This window comes from Pseudoliparis swirei, chromosome 13, assembly GCF_029220125.1.
Source record: "Pseudoliparis swirei isolate HS2019 ecotype Mariana Trench chromosome 13, NWPU_hadal_v1, whole genome shotgun sequence".
Classification (NCBI taxonomy): domain Eukaryota; kingdom Metazoa; phylum Chordata; class Actinopteri; order Perciformes; family Liparidae; genus Pseudoliparis; species Pseudoliparis swirei.
The window spans coordinates 19999196-20023822 of record NC_079400.1 but is presented as its reverse complement, the minus strand read 5'-3'; the positions used below and the strand labels follow the sequence as shown (position 1 = coordinate 20023822).

Sequence of the window (24627 nt, the reverse complement as noted above, 5' to 3'; positions counted from 1 at the left end):
CGGGGCGAGACACCCGAGGGTGAGACACCCGGGGTGAGACACCCGGGGTGAGACACCCGAGGGTGAGACACCCGAGGCGAGACACCCGAGGGCGAGACACCCGAGGGTGAGACACCCAGGGCGAGACACCCGAGGGCGAGACACCCGGGGCGAGACACCCGAGGGTGAGACACCCGGGGTGAGACACCCGGGGCGAGACACCCGAGGGTGAGACACCCGGGGCGAGACACCCGGGGCGAGACACCGAGGCGAGACACCGGGGAGACACCCGGGTGAGACACCCGGGCGAGACACCCGGGAGACACCCGAGGGCGAGACACCCGGGGCGAGACACCCGGGGCGAGACACCCGAGGGTGAGACACCCGGGGCGAGACACCCGGGATGAGACACCCGAGGCGAGACACCCGGGGCGAGACACCCGAGGGTGAGACACCCGAGGCGAGACACCCGAGGGTGAGACACCCGAGGGTGAGACACCCGAGGGCGAGACACCCAGGGCGAGACACCCGGGGTGAGACACCCGAGGGCGAGACACCCGGGGTGAGACACCCGAGGGTGAGACACCCGGGGCGAGACACCAGGGGCGAGACACCCGGGGCGAGATACCCGGGGCGAGACACCTGGGGTGAGACACCCGGGGCGAGACACCTGGGCGAGACACCGAGGGCGAGACACCAGTGAGATACCGGCGAGACACCTGGGGCGAGACACCCGGGGCGAGACACCTGGGGCGAGACACCTGGGGCGAGACACCCGGGGCGAGACACCCGGGGCGAGATACCCGGGGCGAGACACCTGGGGTGAGACACCCGGGGCGAGACACCTGGGGCGAGACACCCGGGGCGAGACACCTGGGCGAGACACCCGGGGCGAGACACCTGGGGCGAGACACCTGGGGCGAGACACCCGGGGCGAGACACCTGGGGCGAGACACCTGGGCGAGACACCCGGGGCGAGACACCTGGGGCGAGACACCCGGGGCGAGACACCTGGGGCGAGACACCCGGGGCGAGACACCCGGGGCGAGACACCCGGGGCGAGACACCTGGGGCGAGACAGCGAGACACCCGGGGCGAGACACCCGGGGCGAGACACCCGGGGTGAGACACCCGGGGTGAGACACCCGGGGCGAGACACCCGGGGCGAGACACCCTGGGCGAGCGCTCTCACCTGATGAAGCGATCAAACACGGCGTGCTGCCGTTGCGGCGCCGCAGCAGCTCCTCCAGCACGCCGCTCTGCAGCGACAGCAGCAGCGTGTGAGCCGGGATCAGCTTCACCTCGCCGGGCGCCTCCACCCTCAGGGACACGTCGCTGCCCTGCAGCAGCAGAGCCTCCAGGCGCCGCACCAGGGCCACGGAGTGGCTGATGGTGTCTGCACCACCACCACCATCACCACCACCACCACCACCACCACAACCACCACCACCACCACCAAAACCACCAGCACCATAACCACCACCACCACCATCACCACCACCACCACCACCAAAACCACCAGCACCATAACCACCACCACCATCACCACCACCACCAAAACCACCAGCACCATAACCACCACCACCACCATAACCACCACCATCACCACCACCACCATAACCACCACCATCACCACCACCACCATCACCATCACCACCACCACCACCGTCCTGGAGGGTGTCAACCTTCAACGAGCCTGGTGGAGGAGAAGAAGATGACTAGATGACTAGATGACTAGATGACATGGTGACTAGATGACATGGTGACTAGATGACATGGTGACTAGATGATGACTAGATGGTGACTAGATGACATGGTGACTAGATTACTAGATGATGACTAGATGGTGACTTGATGACATGGTGACTAGATGACATCTTGACTAGATGACTAGATGATGACTAGATGGTGACTAGATGACATTGTGACTAGATGATTACTAGATTACTACAATATATGGTTTCTATTTGTAAGTCATATAAACACTTATTTCCAGTCCATATTCACGTGTTCATCATATCTATAAACCGTGAAATTTATTATTTCAGCCTGAATTTCTCCGGTGAATAAAGACTTCATCAGATATGAAGTTCATTTAAATGTATCTTCACATCATTTAAAATCCTTATTGTTAATGTAAACAAAGCTTGAAGCGCCTCGAGAAGTTATCTGAACGCTTCTAAATGAACCTTCAGTCACGCTTCACTGAACATTCACTTATACATGGAACCAGAACCGCCAAACACATTGAAACCACTGACAACCACTGACCTGCGGCGGCTGACCCCCGGACCAGACCGAGGCCCAGAACCAGACCCAGAACCGGAACCAGCATCCCGACGTGGACTCGAGCGCCTCGCTTCACCATCTTCCGTCTGGACTTCTGACTGCTGGAGGACGAGGGGCTGAGTCTGGATGGGGGGGGGGGGGGGGGTCCTCGGTGTGTTCCCATGACTAACTCTTTGATTCTGACTTTCATGTCCTTGGGTATTAACGCTTGATATTGATTGGACGAGGAGGCAGCGTGTGTGTGTGTGTGGGCTCTCACACAGCCCCTGTGGACAGTCAGTGGTCATTCAATGTGACACCATGTGTGTCTCTGTTGGGTTCCTTACGCCTCCAGTTCAGCTCCAACTACTTTTAAATATTATTTAAACTTTATTTATTTATTTAAAGGCGTGTCGATATGTTTATCGTCTTTAAAAACATTCTGCACAATAAAAAAATTAATACAGAAAACACAAGTAAACGTGCAATAAATACAACGAAGAGAAATAAAATCATTTTCAACATTTATTTGAATCCCCCTTTCTTTAAATAAAAAATACAAGGTTAATTCACCTAGATTCTCCTCTTGTACAATGTCCTGCTATCTCATCACAGCTTTCAGTTCCTTTGACTTCCCAAAAACACAGGATTTTAAAAAATGACACATTGATCCAGAGGAACTACTTTCCAAGAGGAAATAGTCCCTTCAGACGGAAACAGAAGCTTTCTGCCTGATTGGATACGAGTTAGTGAGACGATGTAGTTACAGTTCGTGTCCACTAGAGGGCAGACCGGCTGCATCTCAGCAGCAGTCAGCATTTGACCTGCAACATAACAGGAGGGTTAATGTTACTGCGCCACCCTGTGTTCAAATGTCGGAACTGCATGTCCCAATTCACCCGGCGTTTCCCTCAAAGACGGAAAAGAAAGCAACAAAACTACAATTTGGTTTGAACATACGTTTTTATTGTGTTTTTATTGTGTTTTTGTTGTGTTTTTGTTGTGTTTTTCACGCTACGCGGATGCTTTCTGACTCCGCTCTATAGCCATCTTCTCCAGCTGCTCGGTGTAGAACCCGTTGAAATCCAACCTGTGACATCACAGGAGCCGCGTTAGCCGGTTATCAAATGCGGTTCACCAAAAGACATCAGAGCACCTGGCGCGCCTCACCTGTAGATGATGCTGATCATGCTGTGCTCGCAGTCGTTGGTGCTGTAGATGCTCAGCTTGTCCAGCAGGTCCAGCAGCAGCGTGTTGAAGTTGCTGTCGAACTTGCCCACGGCGGCTTTGAAGCCGGCGTCCAGCTGGTGGCCGTCGGCGTGCTCCGCGAACAACTGAAACCGGGAAACGTTCAAACCCTTTAGCACCGCGGCGCGCTCACGCGGTGCTCTTTGGAGGAGGGCGGGGCCTTTCTGGAGATACCTGAGTGGTCGGCCTCTTCTTCTCGGCCTCCTCGGCGTGTTCGCTCTGCGTGGGAACGTCCACCGCCGCCTGCTCCTGAGAGAGGAGCTCCGACCTCAAGCTCTGAGTGAAGCGCTGCGGCGGGCGACAACACACACAAAGACCGGCTCCTAAAGCTGCATTCTCTCAACTGACCACCAGGGGGAGACTCCTCTGGTTGTATAGAAGTCTATGCTTCATGTGTTGAAGCTGCATTCTCTCTCCTGACCACCAGGGGGCGACATACATACAAATAAACATGAGTTTATGTCTCAATCTCTAGTTTCTAGTCTTCTTCTATACAGCATGATGTCATCATTTTGTACTTTATGGTCAACAAGAGTCAAACAGACCATGAGGCAGGGGATGCTTTGGGGGCGGAGCTACACAATGATATACATCCGTCTCTACGTCACTCCTCCGCATTCCTAATATGGTCACTTCCTGTTCACTGCTTGCAAAAAGCCAAGATGGCGACGGCCAGAATGACCACTTCTTATAAAACATTGATTTTACAACAGTGTGGAACATGAAATACGTAAAAATATAAAAGTCCCGGGAGCTGAAACAAAACATTTCCTCTTCACCAACGAACCTCCATGCAGCTGGTGAACATGACGCAGACGGACATGAGCTTGGAGAAGATCCTGAGCAGCTCGGGGTTGGTCAGCATGCAGTCCTTCAGGCAGTTGTCCAGGAAGCTGGTGTGATGGCAGAGCACGTCGTCGATGTTCGAGGCCTGGGGGGGGGGGGGCCGAGGTCAGCACCAGGAGACACCTGGGTGGGTCGCGATGGGAGCCCTCGCCCCGCTCACCGTCTTCAGGTTGCTCTCCATGACGTGCCACGTGGGCTCCATCACCTCGAACATCATGTAGTACTGGATGTTCTGCACGAAGTTCAGCATGCGCTGCCGCAGGGCGAAGGCGGCGGCGAACCTGCGGCCAGAAGAGCGACAACGGCTGTCATGGCGGGCTCCAATATTCACCTGGAGGTTCCTGCATGGACTAGTCAACAGGTCGTCAGGTCATCTAGTCATCAGGTCAACTAGTCCTCTAGTCAGCAGGTCCTCTAGTCCTCTAGTCATCATGTCCTCTAGTCATCATGTCCTCTAGTCAGCAGGTCCTCTAGTCCTCTAGTCATCTAGTCATCATGTCCTCTAGTCAGCAGGTCCTCTAGTCCTCTAGTCATCTAGTCATCATGTCCTCTAGTCAGCAGGTCCTCTAGTCATCAGGTCAACTAGTCCTCTAGTCAGCAGGTCCTCTAGTCAGCAGGTCCTCTAGTCCTCTAGTCATCTAGTCATCATGTCCTCTAGTCAGCAGGTCCTCTAGTCCTCTAGTCCTCTAGTCAGCAGGTCCTCTAGTCCTCTAGTCATCTAGTCCTCTAGTCCTCTAGTCATCTAGTCATCATGTCCTCTAGTCAGCAGGTCCTCTAGTCATCAGGTCAACTAGTCCTCTAGTCAGCAGGTCCTCTAGTCATCAGGTCAACTAGTCCTCTAGTCAGCAGGTCCTCTAGTCAGCAGGTCCTCTAGTCCTCTAGTCATCATGTCCTCTAGTCAGCAGGTCCTCTAGTCCTCTAGTCATCATGTCCTCTAGTCAGCAGGTCCTCTAGTCATCATGTCCTCTAGTCATCTAGTCATCATGTCCTCTAGTCATCATGTCCTCTAGTCAGCAGGTCATCTAGTCCTCTAGTCATCATGTCATCTAGTCATCATGTCCTCTAGTCAGCAGGTCCTCTAGTCAGCAGGTCCTCTAGTCCTCTAGTCATCATGTCCTCTAGTCATCATATCCTCTAGTCAGCAGGTCATCTAGTCCTCTAGTCATCTAGTCATCATGTCCTCTAGTCAGCAGGTCCTCTAGTCCTCTAGTCATCTAGTCATCATGTCCTCTAGTCATCATGTCCTCTAGTCAGCAGGTCCTCTAGTCCTCTAGTCATCATGTCCTCTAGTCATCATGTCCTCTAGTCAGCAGGTCCTCTAGTCATCTAGTCATCATGTCCTCTAGTCAGCAGGTCCTCTAGTCCTCTAGTCATCTAGTCATCATGTCCTCTAGTCATCATGTCCTCTAGTCAGCAGGTCCTCTAGTCCTCTAGTCATCATGTCCTCTAGTCAGCAGGTCATCTAGTCCTCTAATCATCTAGTCATCATGTCCTCTAGTCAGCAGGTCCTCTAGTCATCATGTCCTCTAGTCATCATGTCCTCTAGTCAGCAGGTCCTCTAGTCATCATGTCCTCTAGTCAGCAGGTCCTCTAGTCAGCAGGTCATCTAGTCCTCTAGTCATCATGTCCTCTAGTCCTCTAGTCATCATGTCCTCTAGTCATCATGTCCTCTAGTCAGCAGGTCCTCTAGTCATCATGTCCTCTAGTCAGCAGGTCCTCTAGTCATCAAGTCATCATGTCCTCTAGTCAGCAGGTCATGCCATCTAGTCCTCTAGTCAGCAGGTCCTCTAGTCATCATGTCTTCTAGTCCTCTAGTCCTCTAGTCATCTAGTCATCATGTCCTCTAGTCATCATGTCCTCTAGTCAGCAGGTCCTCTAGTCCTCTAGTCATCATGTCCTCTAGTCAGCAGGTCATCTAGTCCTCTAATCATCTAGTCATCATGTCCTCTAGTCAGCAGGTCCTCTAGTCATCATGTCCTCTAGTCATCATGTCCTCTAGTCAGCAGGTCCTCTAGTCATCATGTCCTCTAGTCAGCAGGTCCTCTAGTCAGCAGGTCCTCTAGTCATCATGTCCTCTAGTCATCATGTCCTCTAGTCATCATGTCCTCTAGTCAGCAGGTCATCATGTCCTCTAGTCAGCATGTCCTCTAGTCAGCAGGTCCTCTAGTCATCATGTCCTCTAGTCAGCAGGTCCTCTAGTCATCATGTCCTCTAGTCAGCAGGTCCTCTAGTCATCATGTCCTCTAGTCAGCAGGTCCTCTAGTCATCATGTCCTCTAGTCAGCAGATCCTCTAGTCAGCAGGTCATCTAGTCCTCTAGTCAGCAGGTCATCATGTCCTCTAGTCAGCAGGTCATCTAGTCATCATGTCCTCTAGTCAGCAGGTCCTCTAGTCATCATGTCCTCTAGTCAGCAGGTCCTCTAGTCCTCTAGTCATCATGTCCTCTAGTCATCATGTCCTCTAGTCAGCAGGTCCTCTAGTCCTCTAGTCATCATGTCCTCTAGTCAGCAGGTCATCTAGTCATCAAGTCATCATGTCCTCTAGTCAGCAGGTCATGCCATCTAGTCCTCTAGTCAGCAGGTCCTCTAGTCATCATGTCCTCTAGTCCTCTAGTCATCTAGTCATCATGTCCTCTAGTCAGCAGGTCCTCTAGTCCTCTAGTCATCATGTCCTCTAGTCAGCAGGTCATCTAGTCCTCTAATCATCTAGTCATCATGTCCTCTAGTCAGCAGGTCCTCTAGTCATCATGTCCTCTAGTCAGCAGGTCCTCTAGTCATCATGTCCTCTAGTCAGCAGGTCCTCTAGTCATCATGTCCTCTAGTCATCATGTCCTCTAGTCATCATGTCCTCTAGTCAGCAGGTCATCATGTCCTCTAGTCAGCAGGTCATCTAGTCATCATGTCCTCTAGTCAGCAGGTCCTCTAGTCATCATGTCCTCTAGTCAGCAGGTCCTCTAGTCATCATGTCCTCTAGTCAGCAGGTCCTCTAGTCATCATGTCCTCTAGTCAGCAGGTCCTCTAGTCATCATGTCCTCTAGTCAGCAGATCCTCTAGTCAGCAGGTCATCTAGTCCTCTAGTCAGCAGGTCATCATGTCCTCTAGTCAGCAGGTCATCTAGTCATCATGTCCTCTAGTCAGCAGGTCCTCTAGTCATCATGTCCTCTAGTCAGCAGGTCCTCTAGTCCTCTAGTCATCATGTCCTCTAGTCAGCAGGTCATGCCATCTAGTCCTCTAGTCAGCAGGTCATCATGTCCTCTAGTCAGCAGGTCCTCTAGTCATCATGTCCTCTAGTCAGCAGGTCCTCTAGTCAGCAGGTCATCATGTCCTCTAGTCAGCAGGTCATCATGCCATCTAGTCCTCTAGTCCTCTAGTCATGGACTCACCATTTGGCGCAGTGAGACGAGTAGAGCTTGAAGTCCTTGTTGCTGATCCACACGCTGCAGAGCAGCCTCTCGACGTGTTTGCAGTAGAAAAGATGTCTGAACAGCATCTGGTACCTCGTCAGCGCCTTCCTGGGAGACGTGGACCACATCGTGAGAAAAACATTTAAACCCGTTTGAACGTATTTATAGATTACTCTTCTTTTTTTTTTGAAACTGACCGTCAACAACTTTTTATTGAATTAATTCTTTACGGGGCGTTTTTTTTCTTCGTTTTCTGAAGGGGCGGAGCTAATCAAGTTACTACGGCAATAACTTCACTTAATCGAGCCAATCGAATCGATCATTGTATAGAAGTCTATGTTTCATGTGTTAAAGCTGCATTCTCTCTATTCACCACCAGGGGACGACTCCTCTGGTTGTATAGAAGTCCATGCTTCATGTGTTAAAGCTGCATTCTCTCTATTCACCACCAGGGGACGACTCCTCTGGTTGTATAGAAGTCTATGCTTCATGTGCTGGAGCTGCAATCTCTCTCCTGACCACCAGGGGGCTCCTCTGGAAAAAAGTCCTAACTGTATGGTTGATTATCATGACATAGCTGAAGTATCTTATAAGTTAAAAACACACAAGGTGACATCATCGTGGGCCGGACCTGTTGATGATGAGCGACAGCGGCCACTTGACGATGTAGTCGAAGGAGAAGGCCTCCAGCCCGGTGAGGGTGGCGTCCGCGGCGTCCGCGTTGGTGATGGCCTTCTCCTGCTTGGTCTCGATGGCGAGGACCCGCAGCAGCTGAGTGATGACGTCGTGCGGCATGAGGTCGATCTGCGGAGGACGATGAAGACGGGGAGGGGACAGTGGGGCAGTGGGATTTTTGGGCTTTCTGGAATTTTTCATCTCTTAATGTTTTAATGTAATTTAAAAAAATGTTTAAACAGTAAAGTCGGAAAGTCAATAGAATAAAAATATGAGTCTAGATTTTGGATATGGTAAATATGACATACGTGTCGTTCCTCCCTGGTTTAAAAGAAATTACTTCTTTTTTTAAATACAATATAAAATTAAAAATAATTAGAAAAAAAATCTCATTCTGAAAATATTTTGTAAAAGCACCAATGTTCTCCCCTACTGTATATATATTAGGGCTGTCAATCGATTAAAAAAAATTAACTAATTAATCGCACCTTTTGAAATTGCGATTAATTAATCGCGATTAATTGCGATTAATCGCAATTAAAAGTTAAAAGTTAAAGGTTCATTCTTTTTAAAGACAAAACTTCACACAGAGCTGTGTTTTCAAAGAGGCTCCTACATATACAGTGCCAGCGAGGTATTTAATATCGTGGATGATAAATTGTTTCTTCAGTGAAACATCAGATTAGTAAAAAAAAAAGTATATTGAGACCCCATTGGTCCTGTCATCTTTAACACTGAACACAGCAGAACCAGTGGCCTTGATAACTGACTGACATTCAAATATGTCACGTTAACCCTCTGGAGGCTGGGGGCATTTTATACATTTTACAAACAAACAAAAATTCACCGTTTAACCCTTGTGTTGCCTTCGGGTCATTTTGACCCGAAGCAATATTACACCCTCCTGCCGCCTTCGGGTTAATTTGACCCCATTCAATGTTTAATGTCGGTGTTCTTTCGGTAGTCAACAAACAAACATAAAGTGCCTCACACTTAAACTTGGAAAACAATATTAATTCTAATAATTTTCTGGAGGTTTTAATTGCTGGCGTCAAATTGAACCCAAAGGGTAAAATATGTTAGTAAATATAAAGGTAACAGGAGGGTGAAACATTGAATCGGGTCAAAATGACCCAAAGGCGGGGGGAGGGTTAAATATTTAATCGGGTCAAAATGACCCGAAGGCAACACAAGGGTTAAAAGTGTTTCCCTTCTTTTCAAAGACAAAACTTCACACAGAGCTGTGTTTTCAAAGAGGCTCCTACCTATAAAGTGCCAGCGAGGTATTTAATATCGTGGATGATAAATTGTTTTTTCAGTGAAACATCAGATTAGTAAAAAAAAAAAAGAAGTATATTGAGACCCCATTGGTCCTGTCATCTTTAACATTGAACAGCAGCAGAACCAGTGGCCTTGGTAACTGACTGACATTCAAATATGTCACGTTGACCCTCTGGAGGCTGGGGGCATTTTATACATTTTACAAAATAAATTAAATTCACCGTTTAAAGTCTTTCGCATGTGACACACCCCCACGTGTTATACATCAAACATTCCAGAACAATCTCAGCTCTGAAATAAGGCTCATTGTCCTCGCGCCGTGTTCTCTGGTTCTCTGACTGACAGGCTGCTAAATGAGCCTGACCTGTGAGGTGGGAGGTCCTTTGTGATTTACTGAGTGTTCATTGGTTTTTTTTTCCCCCCGAAATGTTGACAGACAAACGGATTGACCAATCACGTTGAAGGTTTCGTGTGACGAGTTCTTTCCGCGCCGTGTCACCCGACACGTCGCCCCTCCGTTCCTCTGTGTATCAGAGGGGGAGACGGGAGGAAGGAGGAGCAGGAGGAAACCCGACTGATTCATCCACGAGTTAAACTGATTTATGCTCCTTATTTTCGCGGAGAAATGATTGTTTTAAAAACGGAAACAGTGTCAAACCGTACTGCCGCGGTAAAAAAAAAGTAAAAAATAAAAATAAAAAAACTTGCGTTAATTGCGTTAAAATATTTTAGTGCGTTAACGCGGCCAAATTAATCGCATAGATTAACGCGTTAACGCTGACAGCCCTAATATATATATATATATTTATACACACACACACATATATACGTATACATATCTATATATATATATACACACACACTCACAAATATATATACACACACACATGTATGTATGTGTATATATATATACACACATACACACACATGCATACACATATAAATACATATATTGTATTCATTTCCTGCAGTAAATACAGAATGTAAATATTAAAAATGAAATAAAAGTACGTAATTAAAATAAATTAATAACAAGGCAATAACCCTCCATTATCAATGTAATACTGATCATGAGGTATTTGGTAATATCGTGATATTTGATGTTCTCATATCGCCCAGTTAGTCCAGCTTCAGTGTAAACACGGTTCCGACCCACAGCTCGGACTCCTCAGTACTTGCACCCACCTTGAGGTCGTCTTTGAAGGGGTCCGTGTTGGCCGTGGTCATCCTCAGGGCGAGCTCCAGCAGGGCTTCCAGTCTGGGGGGAACGATGTCGTCCACCGGCTTCTTCAGCTCCTCCTCCGTCAGGTCCATGAAGTGCACGAAGAAGTCGCCTTTGTCCATCAGGAAGTAGTGTTTGATGGACCTGAAGGGAGCGACAGGGACGTCCCACCCATCATTTGTCTTTAAAAAAGGAGGCCTGAAGGGCCGACTCCTCTGGTTAAATAGAAGTCTATGCTTCATCTGTTAAAGCTGCATTCTCTCTCCTGACCACCAGGGGGTGCCTCCTCTGGCTGTATAGAAGTCTATGTGTAATGTGTTAAAGCTGCATTCTCTCCGCTGACCACCAGGGGGTGCCTCCTCTGGCTGTATAGAAGTCTATGTGTCATGTGTTAAAGCTGCATTCTCTCCGCTGACCACCAGGGGGCGACTCCTCTGGCTGTATAGAAGTCTATGTGTCATGTGTTAAAGCTGCATTCTCTCTCTTGACCACCAGGGGGCGACTCCTCTGGTTGTATAAAAGTATATGCTTCATGTGTTGAAGCTGCATTCTCTCTCCTGACCACCAGGGGGCGACTCCTCTGGCTGTATAGAAGTCTATGTGTCATGTGTTAAAGCTGCATTCTCTCCGCTGACCACCAGGGGGCGACTCCTCTGGCTGTATAGAAGTCTATGCTTCATGTGTTGAAGCTGCATTCTCTCTCCTGACCACCAGGGGGCGACTCCTCTGGCTGTATAGAAGTCTATGTGTCATGTGTTAAAGCTGCATTCTCTCTCTTGACCACCAGGGGGCGACTCCTCTGGTTGTATAGAAGTATATGCTTCATGCATTGAAACTGTTAAACAACATATTTTTGAGAAGCTCAAAATTATATATTTCTTTAGCCTATCCTCCTTCTGGCTCCTCGAGGTTCCCCCGCGCTCCTCCTCCTCCTCCTCCTCCTCCTCCTCCTCCTCCTACCTGAGGCGTGCCACCAGCTCCTTCTCCTCCATGAGGAAGGCCAGCAGCACCTTGCTGGCGTAGTTGTAGGCCTTCTCGATCTGCTCCACGTAGGCTCTCTCCTTCAGCGTGTACAGCACCTCTCTGGCGTTGGGACACGTCACATCGCGGCCGCACTCACGCACCACATTCAGGTATTTCCCTACCAAAATAAAATACTAATATACTTTCTAATAAAAAAAGGCTGTTATGATGTTTTTAAATGTTCACATTATTATTATTATTTGTACCCGTGCTCAATATTTTGTCGGCCATCTTCTGCAGGAAGGAGGGGATGCGGTGCTGCACCACCGTGTACCTCTGGTCCCAGTACTTGTCGTTGTAGTCCTCCTGAATCTTCTCCTTCTGCAGCTCGTGCTCCTCCACCATGAACTCACTGCGAGGACAACAACAACAACAACATGATGCAACATCAGGAGGATGGAGGACATGAGGATGAAGATGATGAAGAGGAGGATGGTGAGGATAAGGAGCAGAAGAACAAGGAGGAGGATGGGAACAATAAAGAGGGGAAGAAGAAGAACAAGGAGGAGGAAAAGGAGGAGGATGAGGAGGATAAGGGGGAGAAGAAGGAGGAAGTTGATAAGAAGGATGAGGGGGAGAAGGAGGAGAAGAACAAGAAAAAGAAGGAGGAGAAGAAGAAGGGGGAGAAGAAGGACGAGGAGGAGAAGAACAAGAAAAAGGAGAAGGAGGAGAAGAAAGATAAGAAGAAGAAGGTGGAGGAAAAGGAGGAGATGGAGAAGAAGGAGGAGGAGGCGAAGGAGGAGAACAAGAAAAAGGAAGAGGAGAAGAAGAAGGGGGAGAAGAAGGACGAGGAGAACAAGAAAAAGGAGAAGGAGGCGAAGAAAGATTAGAATGAGAAGAAGAACAATAAGAACAAGAAGAACAAAGAGAAGAAAGAGAATGAGAAGAAGAAGATGGAGGAGAAGAGGAAGGAGGAGGAGGAGGAGGCCGTGCCTGTAGGGGTCCTTGATGATGCCCCGGTAGATCCACTTCTCCAGGACCTCGAAGTAGGGCAGGCTGGCGGCCTTGGTGAGGTAGAGGCACAGCTCCTGGGCCTGAGGGTCGCCCGTGTAGTTGAAGGTCCGCTCGTGCAGGAGGCTCAGCGTGGAGCCGCCCATGCACTCGCCTTTGTCCACCGACGACGCTGCGGAGGAGGAGGAGGAGTTATATTTATTAAACAGGGAGAGAGGTCTCAAGAGGTAGTCGTCTTCTGGAAAGAAGAAGAAATAAGAACAGGGTTCATGCACGTGTTGATGGGTTTACTGGACTTTAAACTAACATGTGTCTGTGTTTGTATGTATATATATAAATATATATATATACACACACATACACAGGTATTTTGTGTTAATTTATATATATACACACACAAAACATTGTATGTTGTTCTACACACAACATAACGTAACAAAACAAATATAATATATGTATCTGTAAATTCTTGCTTGACTTGAAAAGTTGAGAATAATTTTCCATTTCATGCGCTTCTAAAAATGAAAGGCGTCGCTCTCAAAGAGAGGAGCGAACGCCATGAAGCGTCTCCAGACTCACCGATGGAGGCCAGGATCTCCATGGTCCTCATGGTGGGCTGGATGTAGAACCAGAGCTTCTGCAGGGACAGCAGGCCCTGCCGCTGCAGGTGCTCCAGCTGCGTGACCAGGATCAGGTACTCCTTCATCAGGGTCCGCATGGCCGCCGTCAGCGCGTGGTTCACCTGGCCGTACTCGAAGGACGACTTCTCCTCGATGAAGCTGGAGGGACCGACAGAAAGACACTCGGAAGCCGTCCTCGGTCACCAACGCACCCCCCCCCCCCCCTCCCTCCATTCTCACCGTGTCACGGTGGAGTAGTACGACGCCACCGGCAGGATCCGGTTCACCAGCTCTTTGATGGACATGTCCAGCGTGGAGTCCACGATGAAGGAGCGGTTCTGTCGGCCCAGGACCGGCTGAGCTGTGATGTTCTGACCGTCGACGCCCATCAGGACGAACAGCAGATCGTCCACCATGGCTTCTTCCTGCGCCGGCAGCGGCATCGTACCTGAACAACAACAACAACGACAACAACAACACACGTTATGCTCTGTGTGACTCTAAATGACCATAATGTGCTAAATGATGACATCATGCTGTATAGAAGAAGACTTGAAACTAGAGACTGAGACATAAACTCATGTTTACTGAGGGAATACATCAAGAGAGAAGTAGTCACAATATAGACTTCTATACAACCAGAGGAGTCGCCCCCTGGTGGTCAGGAGAGAGAATGCAGCTTTAACACATGAAGTATAGGCTTCTATACAACCAGAGGAGCCCCCTGGTGGTCAGGAGAGAGAATGCAGCTTTAACACATGAAGTATAGGCTTCTATACAACCAGAGGAGTCGCCCCCTGGTGGTCAGGAGAGATAATGCAGCTTTAACACCGTGACGAATGTCAAGAGGAAACAGCTGAATGTATCCGGTCATGTTTCTTTCTTACATTCTTCACATACATATTCCTTTAGCCTTTCTTATTATAACGTGAGAACAATGTAAATGGCGGCGACCAATATGATGACGGAATTATTACAACCAATGATCTCGACCACTGGTTCCCACCTCGTTGATGATCCAGTATTTAGAGAATGACGTGAATTTCAAAACCGACTTACCGGTGGCCGCCGCCGGATCTCCTGGAGGAGCGGGGCCGGTGACGAAGTCTCCGAGGAGAGCGGGCCGGTCGTACACCCAGTTGGGGAACACGGGGTTGGGCTGCGAGGGGTTCTTCTTGTTGTGTTTGTCCCTCAGCATCTTCCGCGTGACCTCAGCCGGCTGCGGGCCAAACCACGGAGAAACAGGGAATGCAATTTAGACGTTCACAAAGTGTTTCCCGGCAGTCTTGACCTTCCGGGGTCAAACCGAGCTTCGGGTCGGCCGCAGCCGAGTCAGATGGGCTCACCTGCGGCGCGTTGGAGCTGGCCGTCATGTTGCCGAGCTTCTTCCGCAGCTCGTCCAGCTCCTGCATGGACATCTTGGTGCTGGTCTGAGGCAGACTGTAGCTGCTCGTTGCGGTGGCCGCCGCGTTGGCGGACGACTCCGACCTCTCTTTGGCATTCTGCTGCAGCAACTGGAGCGTCTAAAAAACACGAGAACACAAGATTCATTCTTCACATCCCCGGAACATTTGATATCTGTAACGCCAAAACATTTGAAGTACTAACAAAACAAAACCACATCATCGATGTATTTTCGTACCTCTTTGTCCTCAGAGAGTTTGGAGAGCAGGTAAAGCAGAGGGTCCAGGTTTTGAACATTTTTGGACTTGAGCTCCTCGTACTTCCTCAAGAAGTCCTCGGGGGTTTTGGAGTACTCGGCCAATTTGACCTGGAGGAAGCGATTTGACGGCCGGCGCGAAGAGGAGATCCAGTTAGCGACACATTCCTTTGCACGGCGAGCGCGACAAATCGTTTCCATGGCAACGGGCTTCTTTTTCAAACCCGATTAAAACTCTGTACCCTACGGGATGTTTTATATTTCATTGATGTATTTAGATAAATCCTTTTCAAATCACATAAACACATTTCAACAATAATATATTTGTATGAGGGAAAACCCCAATAATGATACATATATCCAACGCGTTGCACCGGATTCTCTCGGTGCCAATTTTACGCAACAGAATAACACTCTTAAGTTTCTTTAACTGTGTGCAGGAGCTCCGGTTTCAAGTTCTCACTGGGTTCTGGTCGTCTACCACCGCACAGCGTTGCATATGCAGGGTTTACACATATATACCCGTTTTGTATCGTTATTTTTGCACATTATCTTTCTTTCATTTTGACGTGAACTATTCCTGTCGGGATTATTAAAGTACTTCATCTTTCTGATGTCTCCTCCCAGGCCACCCCATCACCTCCAGGTCCCCTCCCAGGACGCTTCCTGCGCTCTGACAGGTGCATTTAAGCACTCCTGAGTGTGTTGACACCGACCTTGGCACTGTGGGCCGACACCGTGGTGGTGACATATGGAGTCCTGTGTTTCTGCAGGAGGTCTATGTAGCCCTCGGCTCCATCTCCTCCTCGGACGTGCAGCAGGCTGAGCAACTCGTTCACGTCGTGGTGGATCCGGAACTCGCTCATGGCTCAGGCTGCTGCGGAGACAACACACACCGAGAAGCGCGAGGAGGCTGGCTTGAGAAAGTAATTTAACTAGCAGGATCTCAGATCAGCTGCTGTAATGTCTGCATGCATGAACCATCTTCTCCGCCAAGTGATGCTGCGCTAGCAGGGATGTGATGCTAGCTCGATTGCTGTGAAATACGAGGAGGCTAACTGCGCAGCGAGCTCATCCCGAATGAAACAAACCGGTCTCTTAATCGTTATAACATAGTATCTGAGGGATAATAAACGTTAATACAGGTGTAACACGAGTGTCTACTGAGCGCCGTACCTGTCAGCCAGGAGCGTCCGGTTCAATAACAACAACAAGCGCAGGAGCGGATGCTAACCGCGCGAAAAAGTTGTGAAATTCTTCTTCTTCTGCTATTGCAATACACGCAGCGCTGGCGCCACACCGCCATCGACAGGTTAACTGTGGTACTACAGGTTTATTTAACAGCAGTTCTTGTGAATATTCATTTTTCAAAAACATGGAATTAACATGCTTCTTTCTCATATACAAAAAAATATAGGGGAGTAAACACTAAATAAAGGTAAACTATAATTATTGTAATACTTAATTATTTAAAAATAGCTATACAAATCACTATAATAATAATATATTATATTAATAACCGATAACCAGCTTCACACTCTCCCTTGACTAATGGCCTGCTACAAGTATCATCCTATTGAGCAGAAGGTCATGTCAATTATGTTATTTCATTATGATTTCTACATTTTCATTATTTTTTGTGTCCTAACATCACATGTTGTAAGTATAAAGGATGAAAGCTGTCATTAAAATAATAAAATTTAAATATAAAAAAAGAAATGTAGAAATATAACCCTCAATCATCTGAATTATGTGCAGGCTAATTTTCTAATGAATAAATATGATTGAGAAATAATTGTTCTTATTATGTAGTTGTTAATTTTCCAATCCATTTCTGCTCTAATTATTCTTTTATGTGTTCAAAGTAAAATAAGTCAAAACACACAAAAAATACAATAAATATTCTATATTATTTTTTAACTTAATCTAAGGTTTAATTAGATGTTGCAGATCAAAATAAATAAATAACATAATTTGCTTGAGAAGATATAATTCCACTTGCCGACCAGTGTTCGCTTTTATTTTGAAAAACCACGACCCAGCGGAAGTAAACAATAATCACATTACAACCCGGAAGTAATGCCCCTTTTCTTCTCCTTCCTCTGATTTACGTTTGAAGAGACGAGAATGACCGATTTATCTCGTGAAGAAACGATTAAACACGGCTCCGCTGCCACCGTCCAGCCTTCGGGGGCCGTATTCGTGTCTTAATCGTCGGCGGCTTGGAGGCGCGAGAGGCGGCCGCGTGTGAGCAGCAACGCCCCGATGCGCGAAAAAAAACACCGTCGCTCTGTTTACAAGTCGGCTGGGAGAAAGTGTTTCCCCGCAGTGTGTGGTCAGATAATCGCGTGTGTTTGTGTGTGTGTGTCTTTTGTAGAGACTAATATTTAAAAAGAAAAAAACCACCAAAAAAACATGGCTGAACTGCATGTTGTGGAGCAGAGCGGCACTGGAACCATCGAGCAGCCGGAGCACCGCGATGTTCGCGGCTCACTTCGCCTGGCGTCGCCCACTCTCATGGTTCCGCCGCGGAGCAGCCAGCTCAGCCCCGGCTGCGGGGGGTCGAGCCCCGGCTGCGGGGGGTCGAGCCCCGGCGGCGGGCGCTCGGTGTTCGGCTTCCCGCCGAAGAGCAACCCGAGCTCACCGTCCGAACCGGCGGAGAAGCCCGGTTCGCGCTGGGTTCGCCTGAACGTCGGCGGCACCTACTTCATCACCACGAAGCAGACGCTGTGTCGCGACCCCAAGTCGTTCCTGTTCCGCCTGTGTCAGGAAGACCCGGACCTGGACTCCGACAAGGTGCGCACAGACACGCGCCATGCTGCGAGAACTACAAGAACCGTAACGGCATTATATGCATTACATTTAGTTGATTTTAATTAATTATTATTTCTAATATTTCATTATATTCAGTTAAATGCATATCCTATGAATACACTACATATTGAAACACGCGAATGTGTATTTATTATAGTTACTCCTGTAAATAAGCATAGAATAATATAGGAAAACATAAATAAAGGCCTTAAAGTATTAACAAAAGGGATGAATTCAGTATTAATGGAAGTATTGCACAGTTAAATTAATGATAAATAAAGAAATATTACATTACAGACTTTATAATTTTCTGGAACACCCTTTATCTCTATTTAGTAATATTTAAGATTATATACTGTGTGTACATCTTCCTCTATTCCTACATCCCTTCCTTGCTACTTTCCTCCCTTCCTTCCTTTCTTCCCCTTTCCTTCCTTCACCCCTCCCTTCCTTCCATCCTACTTTCATTTCTTCCTCCCTTACTTCCTCACTCCCTCCCTTGTGTTCCTCTTTTCCCCCATACATCCTCATCCCTCCCTTCCTTATGTTCTTCCTTCCATCCTCCCTCATTTCCTTCTTTCCATCCCCCTCCCTTCCATCCATCCTACTTTCCTTCCTTTCTTCCTCCCTTCCATCCTTCCTCCCTGTCTTCCTCTTCCATCTTCCCTCCCTTCATTCCTTTTCCCCTCCCTTTCTCCCTTCCTTCTGTCCTACCTCCCTTCTTCCCTCCCTCCCTTGTGTTCCTCTTTCCCCCATACATCCTCTTCCCTCCCTTTCTTGCTTCCGACCTAACCTTCCTTCCTTTTGTCCTTTCGTACTTTGGTTTCTCTTTTCACCTTACACCCCCCCCCCCCCCTTAGGACGAGACCGGGGCCTACCTGATCGACAGGGACCCCACGTACTTCGGACCCATCCTTAACTACCTTCGGCACGGGAAGCTGATCATGGATAAAAACCTGGCGGAGGACGGTAGGAAACGACATACACACACACACACACACACACACACACACCGGTTTGACCGTGTCTCCTTCAGGCGTCCTGGAGGAAGCCGAGTTCTACAACATCGCGTCTCTGGTGCGGCTGGTGAAGGAGCGGATACGAGACAACGAGAACCGCACCTCTCAGGTACCAGAGGCGGGAGACGCACATAGAGAATATATATATATATAATATATATATAGTCCATGGTGTTGACGCTCTCGCTCCCTCAGGGTCCCGTGAAGCACGTGTACCGGGTGTTGCAGTGCCAGGAGGAGGAGCTCACCCAGATGGTCTCCACCATGTCGGACGGCTGGAAGTTCGAGCAGGTGAACGACTCTTGTATTTCATTTGTGTGTCGTGTTGTCGTTCAGGCTTCGGTTGTTCGTCCTTTAACGTTTACACATTTAATCCAGAATAATGCATTTAATCCCGTTGGTGTCCAACTTGATAGAAACTTTATAGTTAACATCATAGATCTGGTTACATTAAAGATACTTGTATTAATGTAATACATTTTATTGAGGAATCACTTTCAAGAAACTCAAAGACACTACTAATAATTAATTAATACATTTATAAATGTATAAATAATCTATCTATTTATTTATTTATTAATTAATACATTTGTACATGTATTAATATATATACATAATTTATTAATTAATTAATACATTTGTAAATGTATAAATAATGTATTTATTAATTAATTAATACATTTGTACATGTATTAATGTATACATAGTTTATTTATTAATTAATAAATTAATAAATGTATAAATAATGTATCTATTTATTAATACATTTGTACATATATTAATGTATACATAATTTATTAATTTATTAATACATTTATAAATGTAGAAATAATGTATCTATTTATTAATTAATACATTAAGTTATTCATTACATGTATTTATTTATGAAGTAATGTATTAATTTATAAATTTACCACCCATGATTCACATTAATTAAATGTCAGTTCCCACAGTTCCCGTTTGTTGTCTCCGGGCAGATTATGACGAGGGAGATGAAAATAAGAGAGAAATTGTAACTCATTTTTATTATGAATTTGCAGCTTGTGTTGTTTCTGAATGTTTCCGCCCTCAGCTCATCAGCATCGGCTCCTCTTATAACTACGGCAACGAGGACCAGGCGGAGTTCCTCTGCGTCGTTTCCCGGGAGCTCAACAACTCGAGCAACGGCATCGTCATCGAGCCCACCGAGAAGGCCAAGGTAAGCCCCGCCCCCCGAGAAGGCCAAGGCAAGCCCCGCCCGCTGGGGCCAAGGGCCCCGAGGGAACACAACATTCCCCCTGGTGTCACGAGGAGGGGGGGGGGCAACAAATAATCCTGATAATTTAATAGGGTTTTATTTGTTTGTGTCCCATCTAATATGTAGGTATATACAAAAACATTTTTTAATATATATATAAAAAACAACAACATTTCAATAGTTGTTTAATCGTAAATAACCTCAAAGAAATAAGAAGATTTAATAGTTATGTTTTCTGTTAAAACACTTTGAATCTAAGGCTACTGCCTAAAAGTCTTATTATTATTATGTAAACATTTTAAATATTCCCATGAGAAGCTTGAATCTGATTTATTGACCCGACTTCCTGTTCCTCTCGTCCTCTCAGATCCTCCAGGAGCGAGGCTCGCGCATGTGAAGAGCCAAATAACTTTATCGACAACAACGAAACAAAACAAAAACAATAACACGGAACATTTTATCGAGTTTTACCCCCGACCTTCATCTTCATCATCATCAAAGCCTTCCTCCTCCTTCTCCTCCGGTGTGCCTTTCCACAGCGGGGGGGCTGCCCGACGCCTGCTTCAACACGGCCTTCCTCCTCCTCCTCGGAGTATAAAAGGGATTACAAGCGAGCGGGTTTCACCGAAGCAGCTCTTCTCTCCTCTTGATGGTGTCACTGCGGTGCTGACGGGCGCCATCATCATCCTCATCATCATCATCATCATCGTCGTCTTCATCACTTCTACATTTGGCTCTGTACGTCGGAGGACGTAAAGGAACGGACGACTTTAACCTGAAGCTGCTGATGGAGGGAACGCCACGACGCCGCCTCCCTCGCCGCACTCCCAGAATCCTCTGCGAGATATCCGAGGCGGGGGGGGGGGGAGAGAGAGAGAGGAGTCCAATCGCTCTGTTTTGAACCAGCCGGATGCAGTGGAGCCTTCGTCTTTCAGCCGTCACCATCATCATCATCATCATCATCCTGCTCCCGGGGTCGATTCCGTAGCTCCTCCCTCTTTCCGTTGCAAAAGTTGGGATATTTCAACAACAAAAAAAGAAGAAGAAACCAACTGACTGAAAGTGTACCATGTGTCGAGGCGTGTGAGGAACCTTCATGAACTACTGTCGGCTACACGGTGACGAATATACAAACGGTGTAATTTCTGTATCAGTCGTCACATATTTACATATCCTCTCGGTGGGGGAGTCTATTTAAACCACATGGGGGGGGGGGGATCACTTTTCATAACCTGGATTCCCCCCCGAAGGACTCCCCACCCGGGCGCACAGTGTGTGTGTGTGTGTCAGCGCCTCTCTGCTTTTTATGTCCACGACTGAAATATCACGACGCCTTTTTTCATTTTTTTCCAGCTGCATGTTTTTTGTGTTTCTCCAAAAAAACTACAAAAAAAGTGTTTCTCTGCGACACCCTGCTTTTGATCTCGTGCATATCTTGAAATTGTAATCGGAGGAAGATGAAATGTGCCCCTCCCCCACTCCCCTCGTGTCCTGCAGCACTTGTAGCAACTTAAAAAAAGACACCTGAGCCCTCGTCGGCGCAGAGATTTACAGACTGCAAGCGAACCTGTCGCCTTTTTTTATATTTCACATGCTATGAGACGTTGTTTTTGTGCTTTATTCCTCTTGGAAACACGTGACATCAAGTGTTTGTGCCGCTGAACGATTATCAGGCTGAATATGTTCAAGTTCCTCCAAATTTATTTATTAAGAAATGCACCTTTTTTGTTTTGTGTGCAAGTAAAACTGAATTTTCTGCTGCTTGAAATGTGCATTTCCTGTAAAATTGCATCAAGCGACTAAAGCCGAGGTCAAATAATCTGAATATAGAGGAACAGAAAATGCTACTTTTATTTTTATCGTCGTAAATTAAATATCTTTGGGGGTTTGAAGACGTCTCCCTGGGCTACCGGGGGGGAAATGTGAGCTTTTATTTGAGCATTTATAATAATGCAAAAGACTCATTTTAGACTAAGAGAAAGAGAAACTAATCCGTAACATATTATTTTACTGTGAGGATTGTTTTTCGTTCATTGTTTTTTTATTTTTTTAAATTTACGGTGATGTCTTCAAACTGATTTTCGGTGGAAAAAACCCCAAATATTAAACGTGCATTGATATAAAACAGTGAATTTGAACAGAATCACATCAACGCAACGTCTTCGTTCCACATATCAGAAACATCTCACACTCAATCCTGAAGAAGGAGAAGAAGCAGAGCGTCTGGTCTTTGTACAAACAACATATTTGATGCAGTTTCGTTATATCGCGCATGAACAAAAATAAACTGCCCCCCCGTTGTTGTCGCCCCCCCCCCTTTCGATGTTTTTGCTCTCGTGCAGTTTGAGGTTTTGAGTTCTGCAGAATCTGATAACGCTGCTCACAAAACGCCCAAACGTCTCTCGTTGCCCCGCGGCCGTCGCCTCCTCCTCGTCTGCGTCCAGTGTCGTGCCTTTTGACCCGTGTCGTGCACCCCCCCCCCTCTCTCGCTCTTTATCATGACTTGAGGCTCCACCTCTTTGACGAGGTCGCCAGCCTTTTAACGATACCGACAAAATGAAAACCTGCCAGCTGCTTCTTTCTTTCTTTTCTTTCTTGCTTTCCAGGTGAATCCGTGCACGAGTTCATACGTGCGTCTATGTTTTTGACCAGAATGTGGGCGGGAATCGAGCCGACGGCTTCCTTCCTGCTGCTGTTCTCCTGATAAAACTCCAGCAGTGCACTTGTGATCATCTGATTTTTTTGCGGTTTTATGTTCTTCTTGAGTTCCTGCTGGAGCCCCCTCCTTTTTGTTTTTTCTTTTTTTTAAACGTATGAAACCAACTCCTCTCCCAAAGCACTTCTCCCCCAAACTAAGGATTAAGCCGGGGTCGAGGTCCCCAGAGGGAGACCAGAAAACCCAAATGAGTTAAAGAGAATACGTTTAACTCCACAAGACTGTTAAATAATGATAATGTTGTTTATTGGCACGTCCACATATTAACAAAATATATTTATGGGTGAGGAGGATTTCACTATATTTAGTCCACGTGTTCAAAGTCTTTAAGAGTGTAATTTATTAGAATTTTTTTTTTTTTTAAATAAGCTCTGCGTGTGAATTAATAACAGGCAGTCGTCCCCACTAGTTAGTCAAACAGTTCTGCAAAATAATAACATAAAATGTATATATATATATTTTAATTTATATATAAATATATATATGAATATATTTATTTATATATAAATATATATACTACATTCATCTATATATATTTATTGATACATCTTTCATTTATTTACATATAAATATTATATACAAATATATATATATATAATTATATACAAATATATTTGGATATTTAAATATATATATCTGTTGTTCGGGCACAGACATGAAAGCATGCATTTTTCTAGAGATTATGACGTCTACTGTGTACTGGATTTTGTCTGACCTTCGTGTTGGTGCAAAGTGTATGTGATGCGTAGGGGGTGGTGGTGGGGGGGGGGGGGTGTATGGCTCTGGTTCTGGTTCGTAGGTGTAGATTTGTCGTGTGGAACAGTTGGTCTCCAGCTCGTGTTCCTCGGTTGTTTTTGTACCTTCGTCACGTCGGTTTAAATTCTAGATGCAGAATAGCTTAGAACAAAAAATTGCCCGACCCATTTCATTAAAGCCCCCCCCCCCCTGCTTTTAAAGCATTTACTCAAAAAGAAAGACTTAGTTTTAAATCCATGGGTCATGTTAATCTGTAAACACACTGCATGCGTCTGTGGACACGCGCCGCTCTGCAACTCAGAGAGGACTTGAGATGTTATTACCGTTACGTTCATTTATCAACAGTATTGATGTCAATGTGAATATTGTCAACGGAGACCGTGGAGAAACAAATATATTTGGAAGCTGACAACTTTTATTTATTTTATATTTTTTCGAATTTTGTCGACAAAAAGTTGTCGTTTTTTCTTTTACATGTGACGATTTTAACGAAACCCAGTCTGATTTTTAATCATAAAATGTGTCTTGTGTTTCTGACGTGTTTGTACTTGTTTTGTTGCTTCTGTGGGTTTAAAACATGTTTATGGAAGATGTAGAAAGTTTTAAAAACAAAACAAAAAAATTACCATTAGTAGAAAAAAAATCCAACAAAAAAAAGGAAAAGTACCATTAGTAAAATTTATTTTTGGAAAAGTGAAAGTACCATTAGTAGAAAAAAAATAAGTAAAGTAAAAGTACCATTAGTAGAAAAAAGAAATAAAGTAAAAGTACCATTAGGAGAAGAAAAATACAAATAAAGTATTAGTATTGGAATAAAGTGAGAATATCTAGAAAGTTGACCACCTTGAGTACATGCACTTAGTCACATGTTTACCACAGCAACGTGGTACACATAAAGTACCCTCACCGT

At 46.4% G+C, this 24627-nt stretch overlaps 2 protein-coding genes and 1 pseudogene across 3 annotated transcripts; 1 reads left to right on the top strand and 2 right to left on the bottom strand.

Annotated features, from left to right (window-relative positions):
• The window catches only part of LOC130203999 (BTB/POZ domain-containing protein 17-like), a 4328-nt pseudogene extending 1981 nt beyond the window's left edge, over positions 1-2347 (bottom strand).
• An 844-nt stretch (positions 2348-3191) lies between these two features.
• Positions 3192-16439, bottom strand: tubgcp2 (tubulin, gamma complex associated protein 2). 2 transcript variants are annotated; one of them, XM_056430256.1, is made up of 18 exons: positions 16352-16439; positions 15892-16052; positions 15158-15286; positions 14862-15038; positions 14575-14734; positions 13756-13963; positions 13475-13674; positions 12878-13067; positions 12151-12296; positions 11882-12062; positions 10885-11065; positions 8375-8547; positions 7723-7851; positions 4502-4622; positions 4283-4426; positions 3670-3783; positions 3418-3581; positions 3192-3337 (listed from the first exon to the last, which is right to left on the bottom strand). In XM_056430256.1, the coding sequence occupies exons 2-18, from the start codon at positions 16039-16041 to the stop codon at positions 3262-3264; spliced, it is 2643 nt and encodes an 880-aa protein (XP_056286231.1). In that variant the 5' UTR covers positions 16042-16052; positions 16352-16439; the 3' UTR covers positions 3192-3261. The 2 variants fall into 2 exon arrangements, with proteins under 2 accessions (XP_056286231.1, XP_056286232.1); XM_056430257.1 differs by having other exon boundaries at positions 15892-16049; positions 16352-16399.
• Positions 16440-17135: 696 nt separating this feature from the next.
• Positions 17136-24254, top strand: kctd2 (potassium channel tetramerization domain containing 2). Its single transcript, XM_056430296.1, has 6 exons — positions 17136-17971; positions 18850-18958; positions 19026-19117; positions 19204-19299; positions 20081-20206; positions 20613-24254. The coding sequence occupies exons 1-6, from the start codon at positions 17591-17593 to the stop codon at positions 20640-20642; spliced, it is 834 nt and encodes a 277-aa protein (XP_056286271.1). The 5' UTR covers positions 17136-17590; the 3' UTR covers positions 20643-24254.
• The last annotated feature ends 373 nt before the right edge of the window (positions 24255-24627 follow it).

What these genes read in the sequence shown, in the direction of transcription:
- tubgcp2 (XM_056430256.1), bottom strand. Translation starts at nt 16,041, where the DNA reads ATGAGCGAGTTCCGGATCCACCACGACGTGAACGAGTTGCTCAGCCTG. An exon ending in CCTTCAAAGACGACCTCAAG is followed by an intron (nt 8,548 to 10,884) that starts GTGGGTGCAAGT and finishes CGTCCTCCGCAG; the next exon opens with ATCGACCTCATGCCGCACGA. An exon ending in AGAAGAGGCCGACCACTCAG is followed by an intron (nt 3,582 to 3,669) that starts GTATCTCCAGAA and finishes TCCCGGTTTCAG; the next exon opens with TTGTTCGCGGAGCACGCCGA.
- kctd2 (XM_056430296.1), top strand. Translation starts at nt 17,591, where the DNA reads ATGGCTGAACTGCATGTTGTGGAGCAGAGCGGCACTGGAACCATCGAG. An exon ending in TAAAAACCTGGCGGAGGACG is followed by an intron (nt 18,959 to 19,025) that starts GTAGGAAACGAC and finishes TGTCTCCTTCAG; the next exon opens with GCGTCCTGGAGGAAGCCGAG. An exon ending in ACGAGAACCGCACCTCTCAG is followed by an intron (nt 19,118 to 19,203) that starts GTACCAGAGGCG and finishes TCGCTCCCTCAG; the next exon opens with GGTCCCGTGAAGCACGTGTA.